Source organism: Sturnus vulgaris, chromosome 20 (genome assembly GCF_052056855.1).
Source record: "Sturnus vulgaris isolate bStuVul1 chromosome 20, bStuVul1.hap1, whole genome shotgun sequence".
In the NCBI taxonomy this organism is placed as follows: Eukaryota; Metazoa; Chordata; class Aves; order Passeriformes; family Sturnidae; genus Sturnus; species Sturnus vulgaris.
Genome location: NC_142262.1, coordinates 3,581,353 through 3,607,285, shown reverse-complemented (window position 1 = coordinate 3,607,285; position 25,933 = coordinate 3,581,353). Strand labels below are relative to the sequence as shown.

Here is a 25,933-nt window from a genome sequence, read left to right as displayed (position 1 = left end):
GACATTTTAAAACTCACATTGAGCAGGATCAGTTTGGCAGCTTTCCTGATCATGTGCTAGAGCAGAAGTCTCTACTGAGGGCACAATCTGTTACTGGACAAGAGAGTCTTCCTTTTAGAGGCAAGTTCTCATCAGCGTTTTACTTCCTAATCCAATTCCTTGCCAGGAAAATAATGTATTGCAGAAATCCAGTAGAGGATATAATTTTCAGGGCAAAAATAACATCTTGCAAAGACACCAGATATTTTATTAATAAAAAATTGCTTGTTCCTAATAAAAAACCTGAAGGCCAGCAAGTTCTTTTCTTTTAGGGTCAGCGAACTTTAAGACTGCATTGTAAGCTTTTTTTTTTTTTTTAAAAAGAGTGGATTTAGCTATTCAGAAATTTCACAGAATACATTTAAATACCAAAACATAAATATTTCTTTCCCCTCTCAAAGTAACTCCAGTTTTAGGAGAGGATTTCAGGTCTTGTTAAAAGTGCTCATCTGTATGATCTGTTGAGATATTTCACATGAGACAAAAGTAAGTGCTGAATCCTGAAGGGTACCTTCTGGAAAAGTGTATCAGATATTCACTGGAGAGAAGCTGTGTGAAGGAATTGGACTCAGTCTCTGGGTTAACCTTCCCAGATTTTTTTATATAAATGGGAGTTAGTTTCTGAATCTATGGTTTTTTACATTATATATTTTTAAATAGCAAATTTAAAAATCAGTCTTCCGTAGGCAGAACACATACGTAAATTTTGGAAAGTTCCCTGAAATCACTAAATAAAAGACATTATACAGAGTACTACTACCATTATTAGACCCTAATAAAAGCCTTTTAGAAACTCCCTTGTCAGCCAGCAGAAGCAACAAGGAAACTGAACACAGGTGAAGGTCTCTGGCATGGTACATTCAGAGTTTTCTACCCAGAATTTTTACCCTAAGCAAAAGATTAAAAACTGAGGTGACTACAGCACCTTACAGCAGTGCATGAACTCAATTTCAGTATAAAATTGATCTCAGTGGCAGGATCCACATATGTTTAGACATTGGGAAACAAAAAAAGAAGACACATGAAACACACACAAAAGCATTGTTTTGTCCTGAAAGCCAACAAAATTGAACAAAATCACCGCTGACCCAGTGCTACATCAAAGCTTGGCTTTAAGTGGACAAAACCATACATAAGGTTTACGAAGTGAGGCATTAACAAGCTGTCGTTTAGTCTGTCACAATGTATTGTTCTCACAGGAAGGAGGAAATGAGAAATTTTGTGTAAATTCCAGACTTCAAACAACGGGATGTTGGCTACCCAAAGCTTGGAGGTCACAGTGACAGCGATCCTGACTCCTTGTTACCTGTCACCCACATCCAGAGCACTGGGGCTGGCCAGCTGAGTGTCACAGCTCTGCCAGGAAATGTCACACTGTGTCCAGGGAAGTGCTGCTGGAAGCCTCGGTGATTTCTACCAGGTACCACTCAGGGCAGCCAGCAGGTAGCCATTAAAAAAGGCACAATGATACAGTGCTTTCGGTGTGAAAAAAAGAGGTGATTTTACTTCTTTACTAGTTTTACTGTAGAACTGGTTTTTCATAACACCTGGCTTTCCCTTACTGCCAAAAATGGGGAATTGAGAAATGCTGGATTCTAGACACGCAGAAATATTGGTCAGGCTTCTGTAGAAGCTCCATGTTTTGTGAAAGGAATCAGAGCTGAAGGTCTGATACTGGTGATTTCTAACATATTCCCAAGTCTAAAAAAGGTAGGTGGCTTTATGGACCTCTGATGGATCTAAACTCTTGCTATTGACTCCAGTTGATCGGGTTTTAAATTCAAAGAACGCATTTTTACAAAGGAGTGCACATAGCAGGAATTTAAGGCACCTGCTCTACCATTTCTTGTTGCTAGAGGTTATGGAGAGGAGAATATGTGCCTAAACAGCTGCAATTACAAATCCACCTCCAAGCCACCTCCAAGCCAAGATGTCAGAGCAGGAACCAAAGGTGCTGAGCTGCAGACACACACAACGTTCTGCCAAGCCCTTTAGGGCAGCAGTAGCTTCCATCAGGGAATCTTGGCAGGCAGCTTGGGAACAGCTCTGACACGGGGCATGCACGTAATCCAGCTCTGCACTGCAGGTTCAAGCAAGGTCAGAAGCTCCCTGCATATTTGTGCCTCACTGAAACCATCTGGCTTTGCCTGATTTTTGGCTGAAGCTATTGTAAGCATTTGGCTCCGGAATCAATGTCTCACAGATCCAGGCCTTAGTCTAGAATATGTCTAGAGACATAAATATCCAAAGAGTTTTTATACTGGAGAGAAGACAAGTTATTTGCATGGGTTTGGACTGCCTGCAACTATCATGTGCTCATAATACCTGAGTTCTGAACAACACAATGAATCCTCAGACCCAGTGAGTTCTTTCTGTGCTGGAAAAGGATTCAGTGGGAAATTCTGGCTAAGATGTAGGTGGTAAGCCTGAGGCTCAGTAGCAGGAAAGTATTTGAGCAGATTTCCTGATTGCTAGAGCTGATTTCAAATAGATTTGTTCCAAACCTCTGAATGCAATGGGGATTTCTCATGCCTCTTTCCACTGGGATATATTTATTTTTCCATAGTACATTGTTGGTTGCTGTAGGACTCTTAGAATTTCCTGTCTCACTGCTGCAATTGCTTCCAAGTGACCAATTCATTTTTCCAGACTTAGCAGCATAAAGGCTGGCTCTGCATTTTGTTTGCTGGATTTCCACTTTCCTAATAAGAAATTGGGAATTGTTATCTTGCAATAAGCCACAATGAGCTCAGTCCAGTGCACATAAAATCAGTGCAAAGCTTATCACTGGCTGCTGTGAGCTTTGGGTCTGACACACAGCAAAGACAGAGTTCACTGAAGGAGCAAGAATATACCAATAACATCATCTTCCACAGGAAGTGTCCTGGAAAAACGTGAGGAAATCTGTGAGCTGGACTTGGCTCTAATTCCTCTCAGCAACATGAACAGGACTGTGCTACCCCAAGAACTGGGATCAACCTTGAGGGAAGGGCTGGAGCTGAGATAAAGAACCAGCATGGAGATGCTTGGGCTTCCTGCCCCTACTGCCTCTTGGGAAGATGAAAGGTGTGATGGAAATAAATCATGCCTGAAAGAGCCTCCACCCAGGCAGCTGAACTCGTGTGTGACACATCCTGACCCTCCCTCAGGCAGAGCTGCCAGCCCGGGCTGCTGGACTCCAGCACAGGAGTGGCCACGGCCACTTTATCGTTCCTGGCAGCCTGGGCATTTAGACAATTGCCTGTTTTCCTTAAGTTTTGGACTGCATCACTTCTTTTTGAACAAAAAGCAGCAACTTTGGGACTGGGCTGGATATTCCTGACTCACAATATTGCTTTGGCCTTTTCACAGAGCAACCAAACAAAGCAGGATTTGAAGGAAATTAGTTTATCCTGGTAAGCCTGAAGGACTTTTACACAAGGGTGTTACTGACCTGAATGGCACTAACTGTGACCATTCCCCAAACTGCCATTTGGATGTAAGGTCTGATTTCAAGTCGAGGCTTGAAGTTTTTGGCATTTTATGTAAAATATTAAAGTAACAGCCCAGTGGTCTAGAAAAGGCTTTAAAACAATACCCGAGTGAACATCCCGAACACTAAATATGTTTCTGAATTAAATTAATCTTTCAATAACAATGCAAGGACAACTTCTTATCTTGCTGTTGCTTGCAGAGACAAAGTGAGCAGCATCCTCCTTAAACTCTCATTACAGCAGAGGAAATCCAGCATCCAACCAACCAGAGACTGACATTATTTGACTTTCAATCAAAACATACCTGACCGGAATGGAATTTCACAAATTACCCGCTTTTCCCACTGCAAATCAGTTAACTGTAGTTAACCACATGCAGGTCTTTTGAGATTTGAAATGTGCATTTGACAGTTTGTTTCTGACCATCCTTAATGTAAAACCACCTCCTGAGTCCTGGCATTCAGGACGAGGAAAACAGCACAGCAGGGAGGATGGGGAATTTACCCACAGTGTGGTGGAGGCACTCAGATGGTGGAAGTAGGAGATAACATAGCCAGCACCAGGAAAATAAAAAGAGAAGGAATAATGACAGATGCTCAGCACACTGACAATGGCCTGGGGCTTGGGAAAGCTCAGAGTATTATCAGCACTATGGATTCATGGTGCAGATTTTGGATAAGAACAATCAACAGCTCAAAATACAGGAGTTGGTTACTGCCTTACTGGGGATAGCAGTGAGAGTTGTCAGAAAAATAAAGAGGAAAAATGTTTTAGCTCAGTCATAAAGAATTGTGTCAGACATAACAACTACTGAATGTTCCTCTCTAGGGCACACAATTTCTGGAATGCACCCTTCATAAGACAAAATTGATTATGAAGCACTCAATTCTAATTGAACCACAAAGTTACCTATAAATAAATAATAATAAAATGTTACATAGGTCTTAGGGGTTAAATCTGTCAAACTGTGTAGCTGACACCAATTTCTAAACTCATGTGATTTCCTCAAGGACACGTTTGTCTGAATCATTGCCTTCCTCAAGCAGGTTGTGCTTCTGGGCTTTTGCTCAAAAATATAAAAAAATAGAATGGTAAATCAACTTCTGCACCCCCTAGCTATGTTCAACATCTGTCACAATTGGCATCATTTAATAAGCTTATATTAATATATATTAAAGTAGACAGAATATTTCATAGGGATCCTCCACTGCATTTACGCTTTGCCAGCTCACAAACACACAGCCTATCAAAAATCCAAGGCAGTGTTACATGAACTGCAGCACTGCACTGCTGGGTGATGCACTGCTTATCTAATTGAAACACTTTTCCTGTGTATCAGTCAGGAAAAACAGACGTGATTGAAACAATAAACCTGGACTGTGTTTCCAAGAATAACTGAAACTGCAGAATGTTTCGCACAGAGGAGCAGGTGGACTGCAAGATTAAGGGGTGTTTGCAGATTCTCTGGCTACTTCAGCTCAGCCTTTCAATCATATCCCAGTTTACTGAAGTTCCCACCTGATGGTATTACAGCCTTTTTAAAGTGCTCTTTGAATTTCAGCTCTGCTGTACCAACCTGGAGTTTACATCCTTCTGGCACATAACCCATTCTGGTGTGCCAAAAGCAGGGCTGGTGGTGGGGTGATTGTCACCCTCACACCTGGGCAGAGCAGGTGAGAGTTATACAGCAGCTTCTGCAGCTTTTTATAGGTCCAGTTCACACTCACTGGAGAACATTTCAGAACATTTGTGGCCTTGGGGCTTAGCCTTAAAATAAACTGCTTTTTCTCTTGGTGGTCCAGCATGAAGTGCCTGGCCACACACTTAAGTGTGAAAGATATTCTGGTTTTCACTGCAAGGCTGTGAAAAATGAGTACAACACACAGGCACAGCACCAAGGATTCCTTTGCCACTGTTGTCACCCTCCAAACACTTTGCCTTAAATGGATGACCTAATCTCTCTGTTTATTCAGCTGTAAAATAGAGATAAAAATTGCCATGTAAGTCCTAACAAGGGAAAATTAAGTAATGTTTTCTAAAGTACGTGGAGACCCTGACACAAAAGATTCCTCAGAGACAGAATATTGTGTCAGAGGTGGGAAATGCCTTATAGAAAAAACTAGAAAATTAAAGCACAACAACCAAAAATTAAAAATGGCACACAACAAAATCTGAATGGGGACAAAATGAGAACAGTTTGCAGCCCTAATATTTACAAATCTTGACTTCCTAACACAAAGAGAGGAGAGGAAATCCTTTCTGATTTAGACTTTGACAAACTATGATGAAATAACCTACTTTTAACCCACTGGCTCTGAACTCATTAGTGCCAGAACATTTATAGTCAGTAATTGCCAGCAAGCTGCTACTGCCCATGTCAGTGTTAGAGGAGCTGCTGAAATGATCATATTGCTTTAAAGGTTTTTAGAGGCTGTTGTTGGAGGCTTGATAAATATTTGCTGGAGCTACATCCAAAGCAAATGGAATATTTTATAGCATGTGACAAACATAATTAAGAGACAAATGTTTCTCTTGAGCAGTTTGAGATAACAGGATGTAGGATCCTGATCCCTAACAGGGATCTAGATTCAGATCCAGATGTATGGCCCAAATATTCAGCAGATCCAGCACAAATGGGCTGATGCAGTAGATGTTACAAATATTAATATCACTGATTTATGAGGAGCCATGAAGGTGTCATGCAATTTGTCAACTTCTGTGATTTTCTAGCTGCACTTTGGTATGTTCCTATGTGACTTGCAGCTCTTATTTTTTATGGCACTTACATTTTAAATATTCAGTCTAAATATTATCTTATAAAATATTCAGTCACAAATTTATCCCTAACCTCTACATACATGCTTCCTTAAAGTGATTAATTTTTCACTAGCTTACTTACCATTATTAGTTTTCCTGATTTCACTATAAACTGTGTCAGTCCCCTTCTGTTCAGGAGCTGGAAAATGTATTGGCACAGAATCAATTTATTTTCTTTTTTTTTCTTTTTGTTTGCCTTATGAAAAACTCCTTGCACAAACAGAGCACACTTTTTTACTTTCAGAAGCAGCAGCTACATAAGCAGCAATGGGCCTGTGGAGTCTGTGAAAAAGCAAATACAACCCCCTCCCCAAACCCAGCCTGTAAGGGTCTGAGAGAAGAATTCCCCTTCTATATAAAAATGATGATGAAAATCTGCTTCCCTTTCTAAATTTGACTTCAACATTCTAATAATCTTCTTCTGAACTTGAACCAATACTATAATTTCACAGAGAACCTAGCACTAGAGAGAACAGTTTCTCTGGATCACTTTGAAGAGCTTCTTCAATTTGTTCTAAGGATTTAGGGATCCTAGCCCTGAGGAGATCTATCACTTGGAAGAATAACTACAAACCCTTTTGGCAACTAGCCTGATTAAATCTTAAGGGCATAAAAAAAAATTTAATTGCTGTGCTTTGGGAAATGTCTCAGAAGAATATTTACAGATTTCACACTGCACAGCCTCCATTTATTGTTTTTGGGAAAGGTCTCCTTTTGGACAGAGCCTTGTCTAAAGGCCTGAAAATAGCAAGAATCATTTTCTCTGAGGTCAGCATAAACTTCTGGCTAGTAGGACATTAGAACAATCCCCTGGATTTATTGTATGGCTGTAGTTTAAATATCCCTGGGCAATCAAGGTGCTCCAGAATTGTGCATTTAAAACCACTTTCTTCACTTGCTGTAAAGGTCTGTGATGGCAGAGACCAGGAGTTTACTGCTCATGGAGCTCAAAGCACTTCAGAAACACTCATTTATTTCAGTTAAACTGAGCCTCCTAGAAAACCTCAGAATTCTACCAGTATCACCTCCAATTTCTGTGGACCTTCAACAAACCAATAAGTTAAATTTTTCTAGTTAACGTTAAATTTTTAAAAAAATTAATTTTTGTTTCCTCTTTGCAAAAAAAAAAAAAAAAAAGGAAAGAAATTCACATTTCTGGATACAGAATCCTGTGCTTTAGCTATTAAAAACCCCCAACATTTAAAGAATTCAGACATAATGATTTGAAGACTCAGAGACAGGACTGTTACTGTTTTGCATTGCCCTGAAGAACCCAAGTGTCTCTGGCACCACATTCTGATTTCCCAAAGATAATTTCATTAATTTTTAAAAATTCTGTTCAGCATCCTTTAAATGCTGTGAGCTAAGACATCTGAATGGAGTTGCAAAACTGCTATTAATTTAAACAATAGCAGCTACACTTCCCCAAGTGTCTAATCACAGCTTTCAAAGTTGCAGGTTTGGGATGAACTTTGTTTGCAAAATAATTTGAAGATCTCAAGGCATATTTCAAATGCTTACAGACTACTGTTTAAATTATCAATTCAGTTTCCAGTGAAGTAAGAATTAATCTTCTTGGAATTTTAATAAAAGCTAGCTCATTTTGTTTAGAACTCTTTTTTAGCAGGTTACAGATCTAAACCTACTCCTATTGACTCTGTGCAAAGACTTGGTTGGAGGCATTTTCCTTAGTTTGCTTTTTTTTTTTTTATCAGACCCATTTCATTATACTGTGATACAATGCCACTGCCCATGTTATTTCCTTTGTCAATCTTCCAAAAGTTTTCTTAGCACTGAAAAAATGTGCCAGGAGAAATCACTTGGATGATTTGACATTTTGTTCCCACTAACTTTATAATGTTGCCACCCTGCTGATAACTAACCAGATATAAAAGTAAAATAAGGAGAACATTCTTACTCAGCCATGTTTAGCAGTTTCTGCCGTGTCACTTAAGGGATATTTCCTGATCTGACTTTAGCCCCTGCTTTTGGTTTTGCTCATATTCACTATAAAGAGTCTAAATCACCTTGCCATCTTTTTTCTCAACTAAGCTTTAGAAAAAATCAAGCACTATATTTGTGTCAGGCATACAAACTTGGTAAGTATTGAATTTAATAATTCCAGAAAGAAGTATGCCAGAAATTACCAGATAGCTCAGACATGACTTGAAAAAGAGGGTAAAAACAGTATTTTCAAATGTAGGTAATTCTTTACTGATAGACAAAGTGTACATCCTCCTACAATAATTTCAACTTGTTTTGGAGTGACATTCAATCAATTCCAATTCCCAGAAGTGACATTAAGGCAACTGTTACAGCTTAGATACTGCAGCATTTATTGCAGTAGCCTTTCACAGTACTCAGAATATGATTCTCCTGCTAACATCAGTATTGACATTGACAACAGTGGCAGGAGGAACAAATGATTGGAAAGATAAATTAAATTGAGGTTAGGCCAGAAAGATCAAAGAAATCTGCAGTTCCTCAAAAGGCAGAAAGAATCAGACTCTATGTGTAAGCTGCAATGTGTGCCCAGAGAAAAGATAAATGTGATTAGCTTTGTCTTCATTCAGAAAATAGAGGAATCAAAAGAGGTGTGACAGGGATTTGGAGAAGGTGACAATCTGCACGTTCTGTTCCCTAGGAAGGGCTGGTCACACCCACAGACAGCCATGAAAGAATATAATGACTGGAAACAAAACCTTACAATAACACCAACATAGCAGAAGTAGCAGTAGCAGTCCTGTGGCCAAACTGTCTCTGTGGGTGTACATGATTATTACAAGGGAATTTTAAGAAACTTGGTTTTGCTTCTCTTTTCCCAAGAAATGACTTGGTTTCATACAACTCCTTCTATTTAAGCAGCATCCTCAGGATGCTTTCAGAGAGGAGCACATTAAATAATTTCAGTGCAGTTTCCATTTCCATAACCAAAGCACTCCACTGTGTCCTGGGGCAACAAAGGAAATCCATCAGGGAACTGCTCCTATCTCTGTGTACTCAAACACAGTTCAGTCTTACAGAATCTATCTTGCAGTGTTCTGTGTGCCATGCATAGGTCTGGAGCATGAGGCAGCACTCAATTAAAATAATCTGATCTCATTTACACACCATAGTAAACATTATTCTGTGGTTTAATGGGGTTCTGTCTACAGAGCACAGATACTGTCATTACTTAGTCTGATATACAGGAATAGTGTTATATAACAAGAATGGATATATAATGGAAAATGCTGTTTTTATAGATGTTGATCTTGACTTTAATAGGACTTTTAATTTAAATAATGTACTATCATATCTTACTATTCTACACCATTGTAGAATTGTAGTGCACACTCAGAAACAGTTGGAACAATTATTACCCTATTCTGAAGAAGACAACAACTCTGGTGCTTCAGTGCAGATTTAGTAGAGGTGGGTAAATAGCCTGCTTAAAACACAGGGAAGACTCTGTGATGAATGCTAGCAGGAAGTGAAAACAGAAAGGACAGGAGGACTGGCTGTTCCAGGAGGGCTTGGCTGCCAGGCTCGAAGGGTGAGCACTCTTGCCCAAACATCTGTGCTACCAGCTAAACAATCGTGTCTTTGGTCTCTGTAATAAGTGACTATTCCTTCCTACCAGGAAGAAGGAAATTTATCCATTTCTTCCTCAGTCTGCTTCTCATTCAGCTGAAGCAAAGAGGCAAGAGCAGAGCACAAACTTCTCTTGTAGGGTTTATTCAGTCTCAGCTACTTAGAGCTTTCTGCAAATTTCTGAAAGGTTTAACAACTTTCAACACAAGGCCATAAAGGCATTGGAGTTCTCCAGATGACACAGAATGATTGAAGTGAGCATTTGGGTGGTTAATAAATTCCCATGGATATTTCTCCTTCAAGGTTGCAGACATGTACCTCAGCCCCACGCTCTGAAGTGAGGTTACTGCAGGGAGGAGGACAAAGTTATCTGGGCATCAATATCCTCATTTCTCTGTTTACAATGCCACAAAATCCAGGATGGTCTCCAGGCCTCTCCAGACCAAGAGACTAAATCAACACTGGTCTCCCTTCTCTATCACAAGTGAATTACAGCTTTGACCCTTCAACCAGTTCCTTTAGAAAGGAGGAAATGCCACTGGTTTCTGTTCTCTCCATTATCTTACCCTGTGGCAACCTCAAGTGGCCCTCAGTGAATTTGATCTCTTTAAAGTGAATATTCAACAGCAGGCTGCTTCTGCTTAGAGCCACAGCTCCAGCTGGGCGCCTTTCTCCACACAGACCTCCTGTAAATGGGAATGATCCCAGGGGAAGAACTGCAAGAACAGCAGCACAGGAGCCACAGCATCATTTAAGGCACAGCTGGCAGGACACTGTCAGCACACAAAGCACAGCCCTGGCATTCCCAGGTGCCAATACCAGACCAGTGTCAGGGAGCAGCAACATCCCCAAAATTGCTCCCACACATAAACCATAGAGGCTGGACAGTTTATTACCTCTGTGAGGATCAAGCGAGGAGACTTCAACTTCAGTGTAATCCACCTCAGCACTCTCAAGGTCAGGTCCTGCCCCAAAAATATCAAGAAGATGTTTCTTTGTAGGACTGCACGCTTCGTTTGAGCTGTGGGCCTGATCCTGCTGCCACTGAAATTAATGGACAGGTCCCAATTGACTGTGACAGGTGCAGGACCAGGCCCTGCTGCTGGCAGATGGGAGTTACTCTGCTAAGTTGTAAGGCCAGCCCATTCCTCAGGGTCATCCCACTCAGAAGGGCAGAGGACCAACTAAAGGAAGATTTCTGAAACTATGGGACATGCAAATTGTGCCTAAAACTGTTACTTGCAATGTAACACCTTCAAAAGGGACACAACACAAAATGGAGTAGGGAATTACCAGAGCTTCTCCCATGTTCCTGCTCCAGCTGCTCTTCCCTTTCTCTCCCTGCCACTGCCTCCTCGTTTTCTGTGGCTGCTATGGCAGGACACTTCCCATTCTCCACTTTTCTCACATTTCAAGCCATCTTTATGCCTTTCATGGCCTTCCTCATCACCTCTCATTCTCCAAAGTTCTGCTTTGCCAATTAGCCGATTTCAGCACTTTTCTCCTAAGCTGCCTCCAAGCCCCCCACAAAACATTTGGAATGGAACCCATCTTCCTCCCCAAAATGCTCCTCTGCCACAGAAAGCCTGGCAATGATCAGATGAGACTTATTAAGACCACTGACTGACAGGTACAGGCTACCTGGGTACAACAGACACCAGAAACAGCTTAGGGTGGGGATGGTTTTCTGCCACATTTCTGTAGGAGCTGGAAGGAACCATAACAGTCATTCAGACTGAAATCTTGCAGAACTGATTTGGCAGATTATTCTATTCAGATTTCATAGCAGGTTATTTTTAGATTTAATTCTTAAATATTTCAAGATCCAGAGAAGTGAAGAAAGGACAGAGAAGTAAAAGAAACAGAAATCTGTAGAAAATCTTGGTTTTTAAAGAAATCTGAATGATGGCCTGGGATCCAGCACAGCTAATTACACTCCATAATACAATTGATAAAAGGGTCCTATCAGTGTCATTTTGGAAATGGGAAAAAAAGAATGGCCCTATCATTACTACCTCACTACTACCATTAGAAAACATCAAGACTTTCAATTATAAAATAATTTTAAAATCTATTGTTTAAGTATGGAATTACCTTTACTCTCATCAGTTGATTTCATGTGGTTTTCATTATCTTCAATGTAACCTGATCCTAAAATATGAAAGCCAAAATTGAACTGACAAAATATTTATTGTAACCAATGAAATAAATGAGTTACACAGCTGCAATTCCCACTGTCATTATCTGTATTTCTATATATAATACATTCTACTTTTAGATTCCCACCTAAGACATTCAGGTGGGAAGAATGTGGCTTTTAAAATAATCAGCTATCAGACACCCAAGGGGCAACTTTGTCTATGTCAGGTGTTCTAAACATCATGTCCACCTGCCGTTGCTACAATGAAAGGTGCCCAGGCAAGTTAACTTCTCTATACTGCAGCCACATCACAGGACCATGTGCCACAGCTCAAATTTCCTCTCTGAAATAATTTTCTTGCAGCTGTGTGAAAAGCAGAAAGTAATTTTCTTTTACCATGATTTCTCCATCTGTGATATTGTCAATTGATTGCCTGGGAGAAGTGTCTGAGCAGACTTATAAACCAATCTGTGTAAGACGTGCTCATAAAAACTGTACAAAAACAAAATGACAGAAGATACCTTGGACAATGTTATTGGTATCCCTCTGTATGCCCAAAACCTTGGGCTCCATCCAAACAATAACTATGAAGTCCAAAACTTTAAATAAATGTTTAATTAAACCTTAAAACCACTTACTAACAGTCTTATAGCCAAATATCCTACCTGAATAGTAGTTTCCATCACTGGACTGTCTTGTTAGTTTTTCATTTGTCAAGTTTGGAGCCAAGGCGGAACTGAAAAACAAACCAATAAAATTTGATGTAATTATCCAAAATCAGCCAATAAAACCAACAACATGATTCTGTGAGATCAGTCATTGTCTATGCTGACCACCACATATTCTTAATCACTGAAACTAATGAAAATTTTGCCTTTGCTTCAGGAGAACCACAAGGAAACGTCAAGGTCAAAAATGTTCCCTATTGCATTATGCTTCTTTAAGACCTCTGTATTTTCAATTTTATTCCATATTTAAATGCATTCAGATACAGACCTGACATTCTTGTATTTCACTTAGCTGGCCTTTTTTTCTATTTTTAGAGTATTTCCTCATCCTGTTGTTGTGTTAGCAGGTGGTACATGGAGCAGAACCATCTATTGTCTGCAGGTGTGTGCTGTAAAAAGCTATATTCATGTGAAGCAAGGCTCACAGCCCTTTATACACAGAAATATTGCACCACTATCATAAAGCAGGTGTCGTGCTTTAACCCCAGATGGCAGCTAAATATCACACAGCCACTCGCTCACTCCACTGCCCTGCCATGGATGGGGAGGAGGATTGGAAAAAGATAAATCCCATGGATTCAGATAGGAACAGTTTAATAATTCAAAGAAAGTTAATAATAATAATAGCAATGAAAAGGAGAGAGAGAGAGAAGGAAAAACCCCCAGGAAAACAAGGGATGCCCTAGCAGTGATCAGCACCTCCCGCAGTCCCAGGCTCGGTGCAGTTTTGCTGCCGGGGCTGTGCTGTGATAGCGACCAGCATCTGCTTTATTCAATCTTCAGTAACCCCATAACAGAAAGGTCTTCCAAGAGGCGGGACCAGACAGTTGCCTCATTTCCTCCATCTCCAAGGCTGCTATACTGAAAGCCCATCAGGATTCTTCTGGGTCCTTCAAGTATCCGCTCCTGAGTCTATGCCCATGGAACCTCTGAGCCAGTCCCAGTGGGGTTTTTGCCACACACTCCCAATCAGGTTGATATCAGCCTCCAGCAGTCAGCTCTTGGAATCTCCCTCCAGAAACACAAGTGGTTCCTGCCCCTTCACAGCCTGATTACATCAGGGTACACTGAGCACCCGTATCTGCTGCAGCCTTATTCTCCTGGGGGGCTGACGTTACGGGCCATGTGATCCACACAGTCCAGCCAACAAGGCTGTCTCTCTCTTCCACATGGCTGGAGGCACAGCCCCCCTAGTCTTGGTCATGGGTTTATCCAACTTGCTTCTTGTGAAAATGGAGTAGAATTCCTTTCCATAGGATCAGGAGTAAGATCAGCCCTTCCAATCTGAGGAACTGCCCACCGCAGACAGCAGCAGCAACTTTGCTCAAAGAACCCCCTCTTGTGATTATTTTTCCTTGCAATTCATGTAGGGCTGAGGTAGAATTTCCATCCCACTTCCTCATGCTGTCTCTGTAGGCCTGCAGAAAAAAACAGGGTCTCCCCTGATGTGTACCCTCAATATCCTCCCCTGACCAAACAACACTTTCTGTTACCAGCTGAGATTCTGGACTGTGTATGTGGGGAGTAGAATCTATATCCTCTTTGAGTTGCTCAACTGGTTTCTCCACGGCAGAGTCAAGGGATAAAGAGATTTTTTTGTGTATTGCTAGAGCTGGGAAGCCACTGCCTCCACCATTGGTGCCTCTGTGTCTCCAGACAACACTGCCAGTGAGCTGGTGTAAGATGATGGTGCACTCTGGTGTACAAGTTTCTGATACATGGTTTGTGCACATTAGACTTCATCTGGATCTGTGAGTGACCGTGTGTTGTTTGGGTCATAATAAATTATCTGCCTCTAAGCATGGCTAATTCCCTGCTGTACTGGGTACCTCTCTCCATTATGGTCTACTTGCCTGCATCAAACATCATCTTCCTTGAAGAGATACCTTTCCTTGACAAGAGTTGTCTCCAGAGCCTGAGGAGTTGTGTTACTCTTCCAACCACCTTGTCAGTTCACCCTTCCTTGGAAAATGATCACAGCTGCTTGGCTTCCCTACCCTCTAATTCCACACCCCTTTATCCCAGCACCAGAGCAGCCACGTGATAACATGCTTACCTGGGTGATGGCTGAAATCCTTTTGCATATCCCACAGCTCACTCAGGGATAGGGATCAAGGGCCTCTTGTTCTGCCTTTTCCTCCTATTCTTGTCATGACCCTGCTTTGTCCTTCTTTACTAAACAAGCCATCTTTCCTGTGCATTTCTCTTCCTTTTTTGAGGGGCAACTGCTACAGACAGGGGTTGGTCCTCTGGTTCAGCTGCATCACCCACCCTGGGGTGAGTAATCACAGTGCTTGCTGCCAGGGTTGGAGTGGCCACAGTGCCTATCACTGGAGTTTGAGTGCCCACTGTGCCTGTCGTGGGGGTTGGAGTAACTGCAAATAATTTTTTGACCCTAAACAAGAGCTGAACCACATTCAGTCACTTGCTGGTTCCCATCAATAGGATCATGCTGGTTCCAACATCCCAAGCGTACTCAAAATTTTCCTAATTCTCAAATGCTCTGGTAATTAGGCTGGAGAAGAAAGGGAGGCTGTGGGAAGATGTCTCTCCTCCATAGGCTGGTTGTCCCAGGAATCGAGTAAAAGATGTAATTGTGAATAATTCCCAACAGGTGTCTCCCCACACAAAGGTGATGGCAGCGCTGAGACCTGACCAAGTGAGTTCAAACAATACCCTCAGCCCTGCCCCGAAGGCAACAAACACAACAGCGTGCAGTGGTGCAAGCAAAGTGGTGGAGAACACAGCTCTGAGAGCAAACAAATCAACACAGTGACCAGCGGTTATTAAACTATAAGGAATGCTTGTAACAAACTTGTTTCAACATGCACTGCTCAGATCTGTTGCTAACTTCGAGTCCCATGCTGAGTGCCAAAAAGGGCTGTTGTGGTTTAACCCCAGCTGGTAACTAAGGACCCTCCCTGACCCACCCCAATCCCAGTGGGACAAAGAGGATTGGAAAAAGGTAAAACTCAGGTAAGAACAGTTGAGATAAGAACAGTTTAATGTTTGAAATAAAGTAAAATATAATAATAATAGTAATAGTAATAATAATAGTAATAATAATAATTATAATAGAAGGGGAGAGAGAGGAGTAAAACTCAGGAAAAACAAGTGATGCTCAATACAATTGCTCAGCACCTGCTGACTGATGCCCAGCCCTGAGCACTGACCAGTGCCTCCCAGGCAATTCCCCCCCAGTTTCTCTGCTGGGAATGACACTGTGTGATGTGGAAGATCCCTTTGACAATTTGGGTCAACTGTCCTGGCCACGATCCTGCCTGGCTTCTTGTGCCCCTGCTCACTGGCAGAGCATGGGAAACTGAAAAGTCCTTGACTTAGTGTAAGCACTACTTAACTAAAACAGCAGTGTTATCAACCTCATTCTCACACTAAATGCAAAACACAGAACTGTACCAGCTACTAAGAAGAGAATTAACTCTATCCCAGCCGAAACCCAGACAGGAAGGCATCTTACCCAGACATCTCCATGGATGGTCCTTTAGCTTGACAGAGAAAAACAAAAACACCTATTAATACGTTGTACAAGTAAAGAATTTAAAAGTAAAAATTAAAAACAAAAATATAGCGATTGTCTACTCCTGTCAGAATAATTTCTCCCGGCTATCATAAAATTATTTACCTCATGTCTTATATCCTGTTTATCTCCCAGGTCCCTTAAATCTCTTTCACAGAGAATCCTAGATCCCAAACCTCAGATTTTAACCTAGCCAATTTAATTTAATTTAATGTAAGCAATCAAGAACATCCAAATGCTCCAAATTTTCCCAAATAATTTGCCATGTATAGCATATCACAGGATAAATCAGATTTACTTATGTTCTGAAATAACTAGATCTAAAAAAATATCTTAATGATAAAAGACAAATCCCTAAATGAAATTGTATTACAGAGTGGGAGAAAAAACCTAATCCCTAATAATCTAAATTTGCTTCTTGAGGACTAGAGAAGTAGCTCAATTACACCTGAGTTGGGACCCCAAATCAAATTGTTATAGCTCTATGAGGGATCAGAAGCCTCCTCATGCCCTGTCTGCCTCTACATTGCCTGAGACTGAATTTCAGACCTAGGACTGCATGGGAACAGTGTAATTCTGGCCTGTATTTTATAACCTTTGCTTCCCTAGTGCCTGCCCAGCACTCCCAGTTATATGTTTCACCCAATATGCTTGGAAAGCTTCAGCACATCTGCAGCCTAATTTGGGTCACCTGACATTTCTAAGCAGATTCTTTTAATCGTGTTTAGTCATCACTGAAGCCTCACCCCCACAGGCTTTTGCTGCTGAGACAAATGCAAGTTTAACTGTAATACATTTGTCCCCAAACAAAGAGAAGGGAACCATTCATTACCCTTTTTCTTCTTCCGCAGAAACCACCATAAAGCCAAGGCTCCTACCCCTGCTAGGGCTGTTAGGACAAAAGCAGCAATGATTCCTTTCTGCCAAGTTGCTAAGATGACTGCAAATAAGAAAAACATGTTTAAGAGAGTAGTTACAGTGATAGGTCAACACTTCCAAATTCTGCAGTTCCTGACCTTTCATTTTACTACACATCAACCTTCTAACACAGTGGGGAAGGCCTTGGAAGAGACTTGTGTGCCAAATTCCCTAGTGAGCCTCTTCTTTGTGACCAAAAGTACATCAGTACATCAACAGCTTGTTTTAGTTTGCATCTTGCTCCTTTGGCTTTTGGGCATCCCCTAAACTTTTCTATGTAGGCTGGACAATCTTGGTTTTTAAAGACATCTCTCTGTTTAACTTCTGAGAGCAGTGGAACAAAAACCACCAGTAAGGTGGTATTTACCACTCCAGCAAGGGAGTTACACTTAGGAACCTGTCAAATCAGATGCCCTCCCCTATAAAGGTGACAGAAGAGGCAGTTTATCATGAATGAGCTCACCACTGATGGTTATTGGACGGCTCCTCACATCCACGCTGGCTCGGTTTGAAGCCATGCAATAATAGGTCCCTGTGTCCTTCCTCTTCATTGTTTTCTTGTGCCATATGGTTCTGTCTGAATATTCTCTTACTTCATGCAGAAGAACTTCATGATCAGTTTTTTTAAAAAACTTGAAGTCAATTGGCCAAGATCCTTCTTTCACAGAGCAGAGGAAAGCAGTATCACTGCCAACTTCTACTTCTCCATATGGAACACTGCCCAAACTGGCACCCTTGATTGGGACTACAGAGGAAGGCACAAAGAAAACAAATATTAGCACTATTAGAAATAACTTGATGACAAAATATTGTATTGCAGAAAAGCTTGCTTTAATGCTTAGTTAAACAGAGACTGAATGCACAGTATTAATCTTTCTGAACAGCCTCTGCCAGACATCATCCTCTAGTAAATATTTTTATACACCCAGAAATAGAGAGAGTACGATAAAGAAACAAAGCAGACACAGGAAGAAATTATATCCATTCCACAGAGGTCAGTCAGTCTCCTTCCTTAAAATCCTTTGGATGCCCCAGCCTACAAATGATTTAATTTCCACAAATAATACACTCAGCAGTTCCATTGTGTAAATAATTATGGTGCAATTTATGTAGTTCTGCTTTCATAGTTATGTAGTTCTGCTTTCATAGTTATGTGGAGTTGTGCTGTTTTATGCTAACTCTGTGGTAAGTGTATTCTTGTAACTTTTAATATACAATGGAGGGTGTCAGGAGATAACAGATCGAGTTCTCCAAAGGCATAAGAAAATCTCAAATTTCAATGGTTACAGAATATAGCAAACACAGGAGAGAAGTCAGTTTGCATTTGAACAAGTTATAAGATTATGCATAGCCAAACCATAGTTTTTAAGTCTGCTGGTTTACAAATGAAGCATATGAGTACACACAGAACTAGCCTGGGAGTAGATGAGATCCAGCCTTTGTAATTACAGGGGTAGAAAATGGACACACATTGTGTGAGGCAAGACATGTAGAATGTCAGCAGCTTTGCAAAATGTTTGATATGAAGCATGTTTTGCTAAAATGCTCAAATAAAAATTCTCTGGAAATATTATAAATGTGTTTGGGGGAGAGCTATGGATAACACAAGGCAGATGTAAAGAAGGAATCATTAAAGCAACACTGGTACAGAAGCAGAGGAAGGAAAGCAGATTTGATATGAAAAGATGCTGGTCATGAAAGCTGTATTTGTATTAGGAAACAGATTTAGATATAAGACATGGGTTACTACAACTGAGCCCCTGACAGAGAGAATTGCTCCGGAGAACATAAGTCCTATTCCAGATCTGGTATAGACACAAAGGACAGAACACAGAGAATTCGAAGTCACCACCTCACCAGTGCTGGACTGTGGAAGACTGGCTCACCAGGCTCCAAAAAATTACCTTCTCTTCAGAACTTCTGAACAGTGTCACAATATATCCCAAACCACAGCTCTGACAGCTGGAACACACCACTTCCAGCAAAGAAATACCCACTTGTCAATGGACTAAGATTATGCTTTTTGTTTGTTTATTTGTACCTTGTTATTTCATAATACCTTGACTTTAAATCTCCCTGGATGAAACTCTTCAGAGTTTTATCATTCAGCTTCTCTCTACTGTTACTAAACAGTGGAACTGATGAATTTAGGGTGTGTCCTAAGGTGCTGTAGTCTGGGTGAATGCAAATGCTGTATTAAAAGCCCATTTGGGAGCTCGGCAAGAGGAAAGTGTGCAACAATCCAACTGATTCAGAAGAAATACAGCAATTCTGGATTTATCTGTTCTAGTCACACATAACTCAGTGTCAAAACTCAGAAGGAAAACAGTCTACTAAGCACAAGTTTATCTTATTAAGACCAACACAACAACTAGGATGCAAATCTGAAAACTGCTTGGTAGAGAGAAATTACCTCTTCATTTTCAAAGATCAAGAATTGACCTCTGCTCTGGTCCTGGACTACTGTGCTATGATAGCAACTATTTTAAGTCAAGTGAGCAAGAACTTGTAAACATTTCACATCTATTTTGCTTAGTCCATCATTTGCTGCTACATTTTCAAAACTCTTAATATGACATTAGACAAGAAGAAGAATTAAACAGACTTACCTATCACTGTGACATTTAGAATATTGCTAGTTTTCACACCACTGGAGTGATTGTTTCTAGCATCACATTTGTATGCTCCATTGTCATTTAATCCAATATCTTCATCCAAGAACACAGCATATGTGTTATTAGTTACATTTTTCTTAATTTCATTCCCTTTGTAGAATGTGAATGTTATTGGTGGTGTTCCCATCACTGAATGACAGATTAATTGTAGAGGCTTCCCTAATATCACCTCTGGTGAACCGCTGACAACTGAAAGAGTTGGCTTGGACACTGGAGCTAAAAGGTGAACAAAATTACACTGCATAAAGCCAAAAGACACAATATTATTGTGTAGAAAACATAATTATACAATGTTTAGCTAGTTTGGACACAGTCTATATTGGGAAGCTCTTCCTCATCAACAGAGTGGAAACGGGGGGACTTGAACAAATCAATAGCATAGATAATAGAACATATGTGACTTTGAACAAAGCAGCACACAGGGACAATATGAAGCAAAACAAGGAAAGGATCAGTGAAACAGCTGTGGATCATCCAAACTCCAAAAGTAGCTCTGACCCAAGGAACAAGTCTGCTCCTTGTATGACCTGAGAGGGAGCATGCAGCTCCTCCTCAGGCCCTGTTCAGCAGCACAGTGAACAATCCAGTTCATTCCTTTGACAGACTGGAGAGCCACTGAGCCTGTTCCACGAGAGGGAAGGGAACTGGAGTAGTCATAGCTGGTGAAGGGGCTGTGTTTACAGCAAGGAACCCTTTGCTTTTCTAGAGTAGAACCAACCAGATGACCTCTGGCTCTCCTGGCTTTCTGCCTGAAGGGTCAGGGGCAGGGATTCAAGGCAGACACTGACAGAACTTCAAATCAAAATGAAAGTTTTGCAGAACATTCCTGGCCCCTGCAAATGGTAACGAATGAGAGTTTATCTGGTCCCTAGCAGAACCTAGGGACCAGCAGGAAGCCAGACCAACTCCCTTCTCTGAGGGCCAGCCCTGGAAAATATGACTTGATTATATCACAATACACCAAATCCTCTGCAGCTAAAGCACATCCCACAGAAATTCATGTTGTAAGAACTAACAGACACCCTGCTAGTTCATGGACTAGAGACTGATTCTGTGAACAGATGCCCTTATTTATAAGCTTCTGGTTTAGATCCTCCCCCCACCCTGGTGGTTCTAAGCCTCTGTCAACTCACCATAAACATTTATCCTTACACGTTTGCTCTCCTTGACTATTCCTTTTACTTCAGCTTTGCAGGTGTAAGATCCAGTATCATTCACATTGACTTTAATTACTAAGACTCTAGAATTCTTCAACAGGATGTCTCCACTGGAACTTTTCCGTACTATAGAGAAGTTGGCTCCCTGAAAATCATTAATGTTGCAACTCAACCTTAAATCTTTACTTTCATCCAACTTAGTCATAGAAGCAGACAGCGTTGGCTTGGGGAATAATTCTGCAAGATAAAAAGAGAGCTGATTCATTCAAAGTGAGCCTGGAAGCATGTGATTACTGATCTCAAAGTATACAGAATGAAGGACATACTGAGAGTTTATAATTTGGGAACAAGACAATCATGTTATTTTAATATTATTGTATTTTCAGAACAGAAACCTAGCAATTACTTGAAACCATGTTTCACAGGTTGTTTGAGGATATTATTTTAGTTGGGAAGTATAGGTGGGCAAAAATCAGAAACTAAAATATAACTAGCCTTTAACTTACAGAAAATTTACACTTGGATCTGGAGGTTACACTTGGATCCTGAATTCTGCCAAACTTATATTTAAATATTAATACTTGGAGTAAAATGTAAGATGAACAGAGATTTTACCTGACACAAAGACATTCAGTTTGGTGGCTTTAGACACTGCTCCTTGCTCCACCTTACACAGGTATTCACCACTGTCCTCTTGAATAGCTACTGTAGAGTATTTCAAAGATTTCTCATTTCGTACACTGTTCAATATTGTCCTGTTTTTCTGCAAGATTATTTCAATGCCACGCATTTGAGCTACCTCAGTTGAGCACTCAAATTCTATTTGGTCTCCTTCTGTAATGTTACCAGAGGGCCTGGTGATCAGAGTGGGCTTTATAAATGGTTCTGCAAGAGAATACATAAAAACATACAGATAGACAGATATAAATATGTGACCCAATTTTTATCTATAGCAAGCAAAGAAATGTAAAAAGCAACTTACCCTTGACTGTAACAAGTGTGCTGTTGCTGTGTTGTGAGCTTTCCCATCCAGATCTTACTTGTCTTTTGCCAAAGCAATCAAATTGTAAAATATTATCTCCCTCTTCAACAGGAAATTCCACTTCAGAAAAATTTTGGTTTTGTTCAGGTACACGTTTTTCTTTGGGTGCTGAATTTGTCTTTATTTTCCGGAAAAAGAACTCTAGAGGAGGTACTTCTTCTGGCAGCTCACAACGTAATTTCACAACTTCACCCTCTGAAACTTCTTTTTTGTCAGCAGTCAGGATTGGCTTAGTCATTCCTTACAACAGAAACCAAGAAAAGAAACAGAACATTGCATAATCCTGAAATAAACAGTATCTTTGATGCCTATGGGAATGATTTATACTGATCAACAGATGTAAATAGTTTGCAAGAACCAAAAGATGACCTCGTAATTACTCAGTGCTGACAAATTCTTTCCAAGATGCTTTTCCAAGGGGAAAACATGACCAGCACTCAAGAACACAAAAGTGTACAAATGGAGGTGGCCTCTGTTCTCATAAGAGATGAAAGAAGAAGATTGATACAACACTGTCTACAAAAGTGGCCATGGCTGATGCTGGCTTTGGTGATGGCTCTCACACCTGAGCATCCCTGTACATTATTTCCAGCATTCCCAGGAATCTGCCCACCCCTTGCCATGGCTATTGGGGTGGGCACAATTGTCACAAATAATGCTTTCTCTAGCCTAGGGAACAGAGGCTCAGGATAGTGGGGATGGTGGCTGTGTTCCTGACTAGCACTGATCTGTTCTGGAGCCTTGGGACGCTGATTAGCACCAAACTCTCATCAAGTACTGTGATGTCAATGAATAAAACACACTTTGCAAGATGCCCTGTTTAGCTCTGACTATTATTCCTTCTCTCTCTGTGTTTCATCTGCCATGTCTGACAGAACACTCACCTGCTACCCAAACATAGATGGAGTTACTGAAACCCTTCTTTCCATCTGCTGTCACAGTACATTCATAGTCTCCTGTATCTGAAGATCTGGCCACAGGTATTTCATACCGTGCATCTTCTTTGTCTGATATGGTCATAAACACAAGCTTCCCATTCTTAAAAATTGTAAAATTATGCTTCAGCTGGAAATCAATAGTTTTGCTAATATCAGCGTGGCAGATGATTGACATTGGAGCTCCATTCTTCACTTTGACAGACGGCTGAACCCTGATTTCAACTTTGTTGAAAGTAAAAACTTGATAGAAAATAAAAATGGAAAAGTTATATTTATTTTAAATTAGTCCAACATAACAAAGCTATCCCATGCTGCTACATTTACATTTTAAAAATTAATTAAAAATTTACATTTCATTTGATAGTAATATTGTAATTTAAATTGATAAGTGCTTTTAGAAATAAACTTCAGTATTTATATAAATACGTCTATGTGTATTGAAATGTATGTGCATAGAAATATATTCTATTTTTATAACCACAGTAAGAAAAATAATTTGTAGCTTAAATGCTACAACTGTTAGACTCCTGGTACAACTGATATTTATATTCTCACATCTCAAGGAACAAGTATAGAGAAAGATGTATTAGTTCATTCACTCTGTCTTCCTTTAGAACTTACACTTTTGGGCTATGCCCATTTTGGTCATGATTTGTATTAGAAATTGCATTAGATTGTATTAGAATTGTATTAGAAATTTGTATTAGATATGTGAATAGAAAAACTTCCCTACATCTAAAGCAGTCCCTTGTCCTGCACATTTCCCAGCTATTTATAATGTGTCCTTGCTAGAGTCTGGGGCATAAAATCCATGAAAAGCTGTGAATTTCTTTGCATATGGATAAACCACATGACAGCAAGGAGCAAACATTTCTCCCAGATGATGGAATAAAGGAAGCATGCAGAATGTACGTGCTGGGAGCCAGCAGGATGATAAGAGTAAACATGTGCCTTTCAGAACACAATTTCTGAAAAAAATGAACATGAAAATGAACAATTCTTTTGCAAGACCAGCAGACAGTGCCCTATAATCAATAATTTTACCCTCTCTCCTTCCTTATGGGCATGAGAGGGATTTTTACATATCAAAACAAAATGCTAATTTTCTGTCCCACCTCTTTTGTGGCTCAGAAAAGCAAATTACTCTAGGAAAGATTTCACCCAAACCTTTATTAAGGTGTGAGCAGCACATCTCTGATTTAAACACTAATACCAAGAAACACCACCAAATAAACCCTTTTTTCCTCATGTAGCCAATTTCATACTGAGCTATTTTATAGCAAATCCAAATAAACTCTGTTATAGATGCATACCAACTGAGGAATTAGTTAAATTAGTTATATTAAATTTCTACATAAAAAACCCAACAAAACAACAAAAATCTACCATTCCCTACCTTTCCCCTGAGCATAAAGTTCTGAACCTGGAGAGAAAAAAAAAAAAAAAAGAAGAAATATTATTTTCAAAGCTTACAGATGGAGAGACAGTAATGCAAAACTGTAAATAGCCTCAACCAACCCCAGACAAACCAGAGACACAGGCACCCATCCAGAGATTTAGTTATCAAACTTACACTGCAAGAAAATCACCAGAAGAGCAAGATACATCTCGTTGCTAAGAACAGACACTTTAGTTCCAAAATAAAACAATATTCATTATCAGAGGTGATGCCTCCAGGTACCAAAACCACGTTTTGCTTTTTTTTGCCTCGTTGTTTTATGGAAACCGATAGAAATTTGCCATTAAAATGTGTATGTTTTCCCAAATCTTCAGCAGAAACTGGCTGGATCAAGTAATCGTTCCCATTACTGGAAACTGGAAATGGCAAACAATGAGAATGTATCTGCTGCTCCCAGGCAGATTACTGGGCAGGAAGTGACTGGACGTTTCCTGAGGGCGCCACCAAATGCGTTCGCTTTGTTTAATTTCTTAAGGTGTATTAAAAAAACAAGAAGTTCCAATGACATTATCCTGCAGTTCCTGTCAGTATGGGTATTTTTAAGTCATGATTAACCATTTAGGAACAAAAATTACCTTTGTTACTTGAACTCAGCAGATACTTGAGCAAGTATTTCCCTACATCCTAAGAGAGGACTCTTTCAGAGAATAGATGTACATAATTACTCCTTTTCCCCCTTTACCTCCATTTCTAGGTCTCCCATTTTTACAGGGGCAAAGAACTGTTTTACTGTAGGTTACACAATAAATTCAAATTATCTCAAAAAGCAAAGGTACTATTGTGTGAGACTAGAATATTGACAGGTGGATCTCTCATATTACCATCATATATCAAAAACATGGATCTGTACCAGATTTTATTTTATGCAGTTAGGACAGTGCAAAGGACACAGAGTCACAAACCTTAAACCCTTCAGGAAAAGAATCAGATGGAGTTTCAATTCTCAGCAGAATTGCAGCAGCACGTGCAGAATCTGCAACAGAGAACAGTTCTGTGTTGTCCAGGATATTCTCCTCAGTACATCAGCCTACTTTTAAGTCAGACTTAAGCCATTCCCTCTAGCCCTGATACTGATTGAAGCCTAAAGGCCTGACAAAATGAGTTCAAACCAAGCCCTTCTCAAGTTGTGTGACCCAGAGTTCCCCAAGCTGTGATTTATTTATTCTTGAAAACTGAGTGCTCAACTCTTAATCTCTCTGTTCTTTCCCCTATGGACAGAGTCAATGCTTTCCTTTAATTCCAGCAACATTTTCCAGGCTTGTTAAAAACACTGCAAAAAACAATACAAAATACACAGAAGACCATGAAACAGACAGTTCTCATAATCTTCACTGTTCATATGAAATCCCTTTCATTCCTCCTGAGGTGAATGAAAGCTTTTCCCCCAAACCAGTATTTTAAAGCTGTAAGTCTACCTCAATGATTGTATTACCCAC

General features: G+C 40.3%; 1 protein-coding gene across 19 annotated transcripts in view; it reads right to left on the bottom strand.

Moving 5' to 3' along the window:
• Nucleotides 1–24,915, bottom strand: part of PECAM1 (platelet and endothelial cell adhesion molecule 1) — a 31,337-nt gene extending 6,422 nt beyond the window's left edge. For 6 of the 19 annotated variants that reach the window (XM_088176739.1, XM_014882733.2, XM_014882734.2 and 3 more), the window contains exons 1-13: nt 24,612–24,915; nt 24,435–24,461; nt 22,985–23,278; nt 22,041–22,340; nt 21,674–21,943; nt 21,035–21,295; nt 19,836–20,117; nt 17,690–17,971; nt 17,141–17,248; nt 16,249–16,276; nt 12,708–12,778; nt 11,997–12,053; nt 10,799–10,867 (exon numbers count right to left, since the gene is read on the bottom strand). In XM_088176739.1, the coding sequence (XP_088032865.1) occupies nt 10,799–10,867; nt 11,997–12,053; nt 12,708–12,778; nt 16,249–16,276; nt 17,141–17,248; nt 17,690–17,971; nt 19,836–20,117; nt 21,035–21,295; nt 21,674–21,943; nt 22,041–22,340; nt 22,985–23,278; nt 24,435–24,461; nt 24,612–24,645 (2,083 nt within the window). In that variant the 5' untranslated portion in view covers nt 24,646–24,915. Of the gene's footprint in view, nt 1–6,411; nt 6,469–10,798; nt 10,868–11,996; nt 12,054–12,707; nt 12,779–16,248; nt 16,277–17,140; nt 17,249–17,689; nt 17,972–19,835; nt 20,118–21,034; nt 21,296–21,673; nt 21,944–22,040; nt 22,341–22,984; nt 23,279–24,434; nt 24,462–24,611 lie in introns of all 19 variants that reach the window. The other 13 variants (XM_088176736.1, XM_014882731.2, XM_014882732.2 and 10 more) reach the window with 3 other exon arrangements.
• Between the last annotated feature and the right edge of the window lie 1,018 nt (nt 24,916–25,933).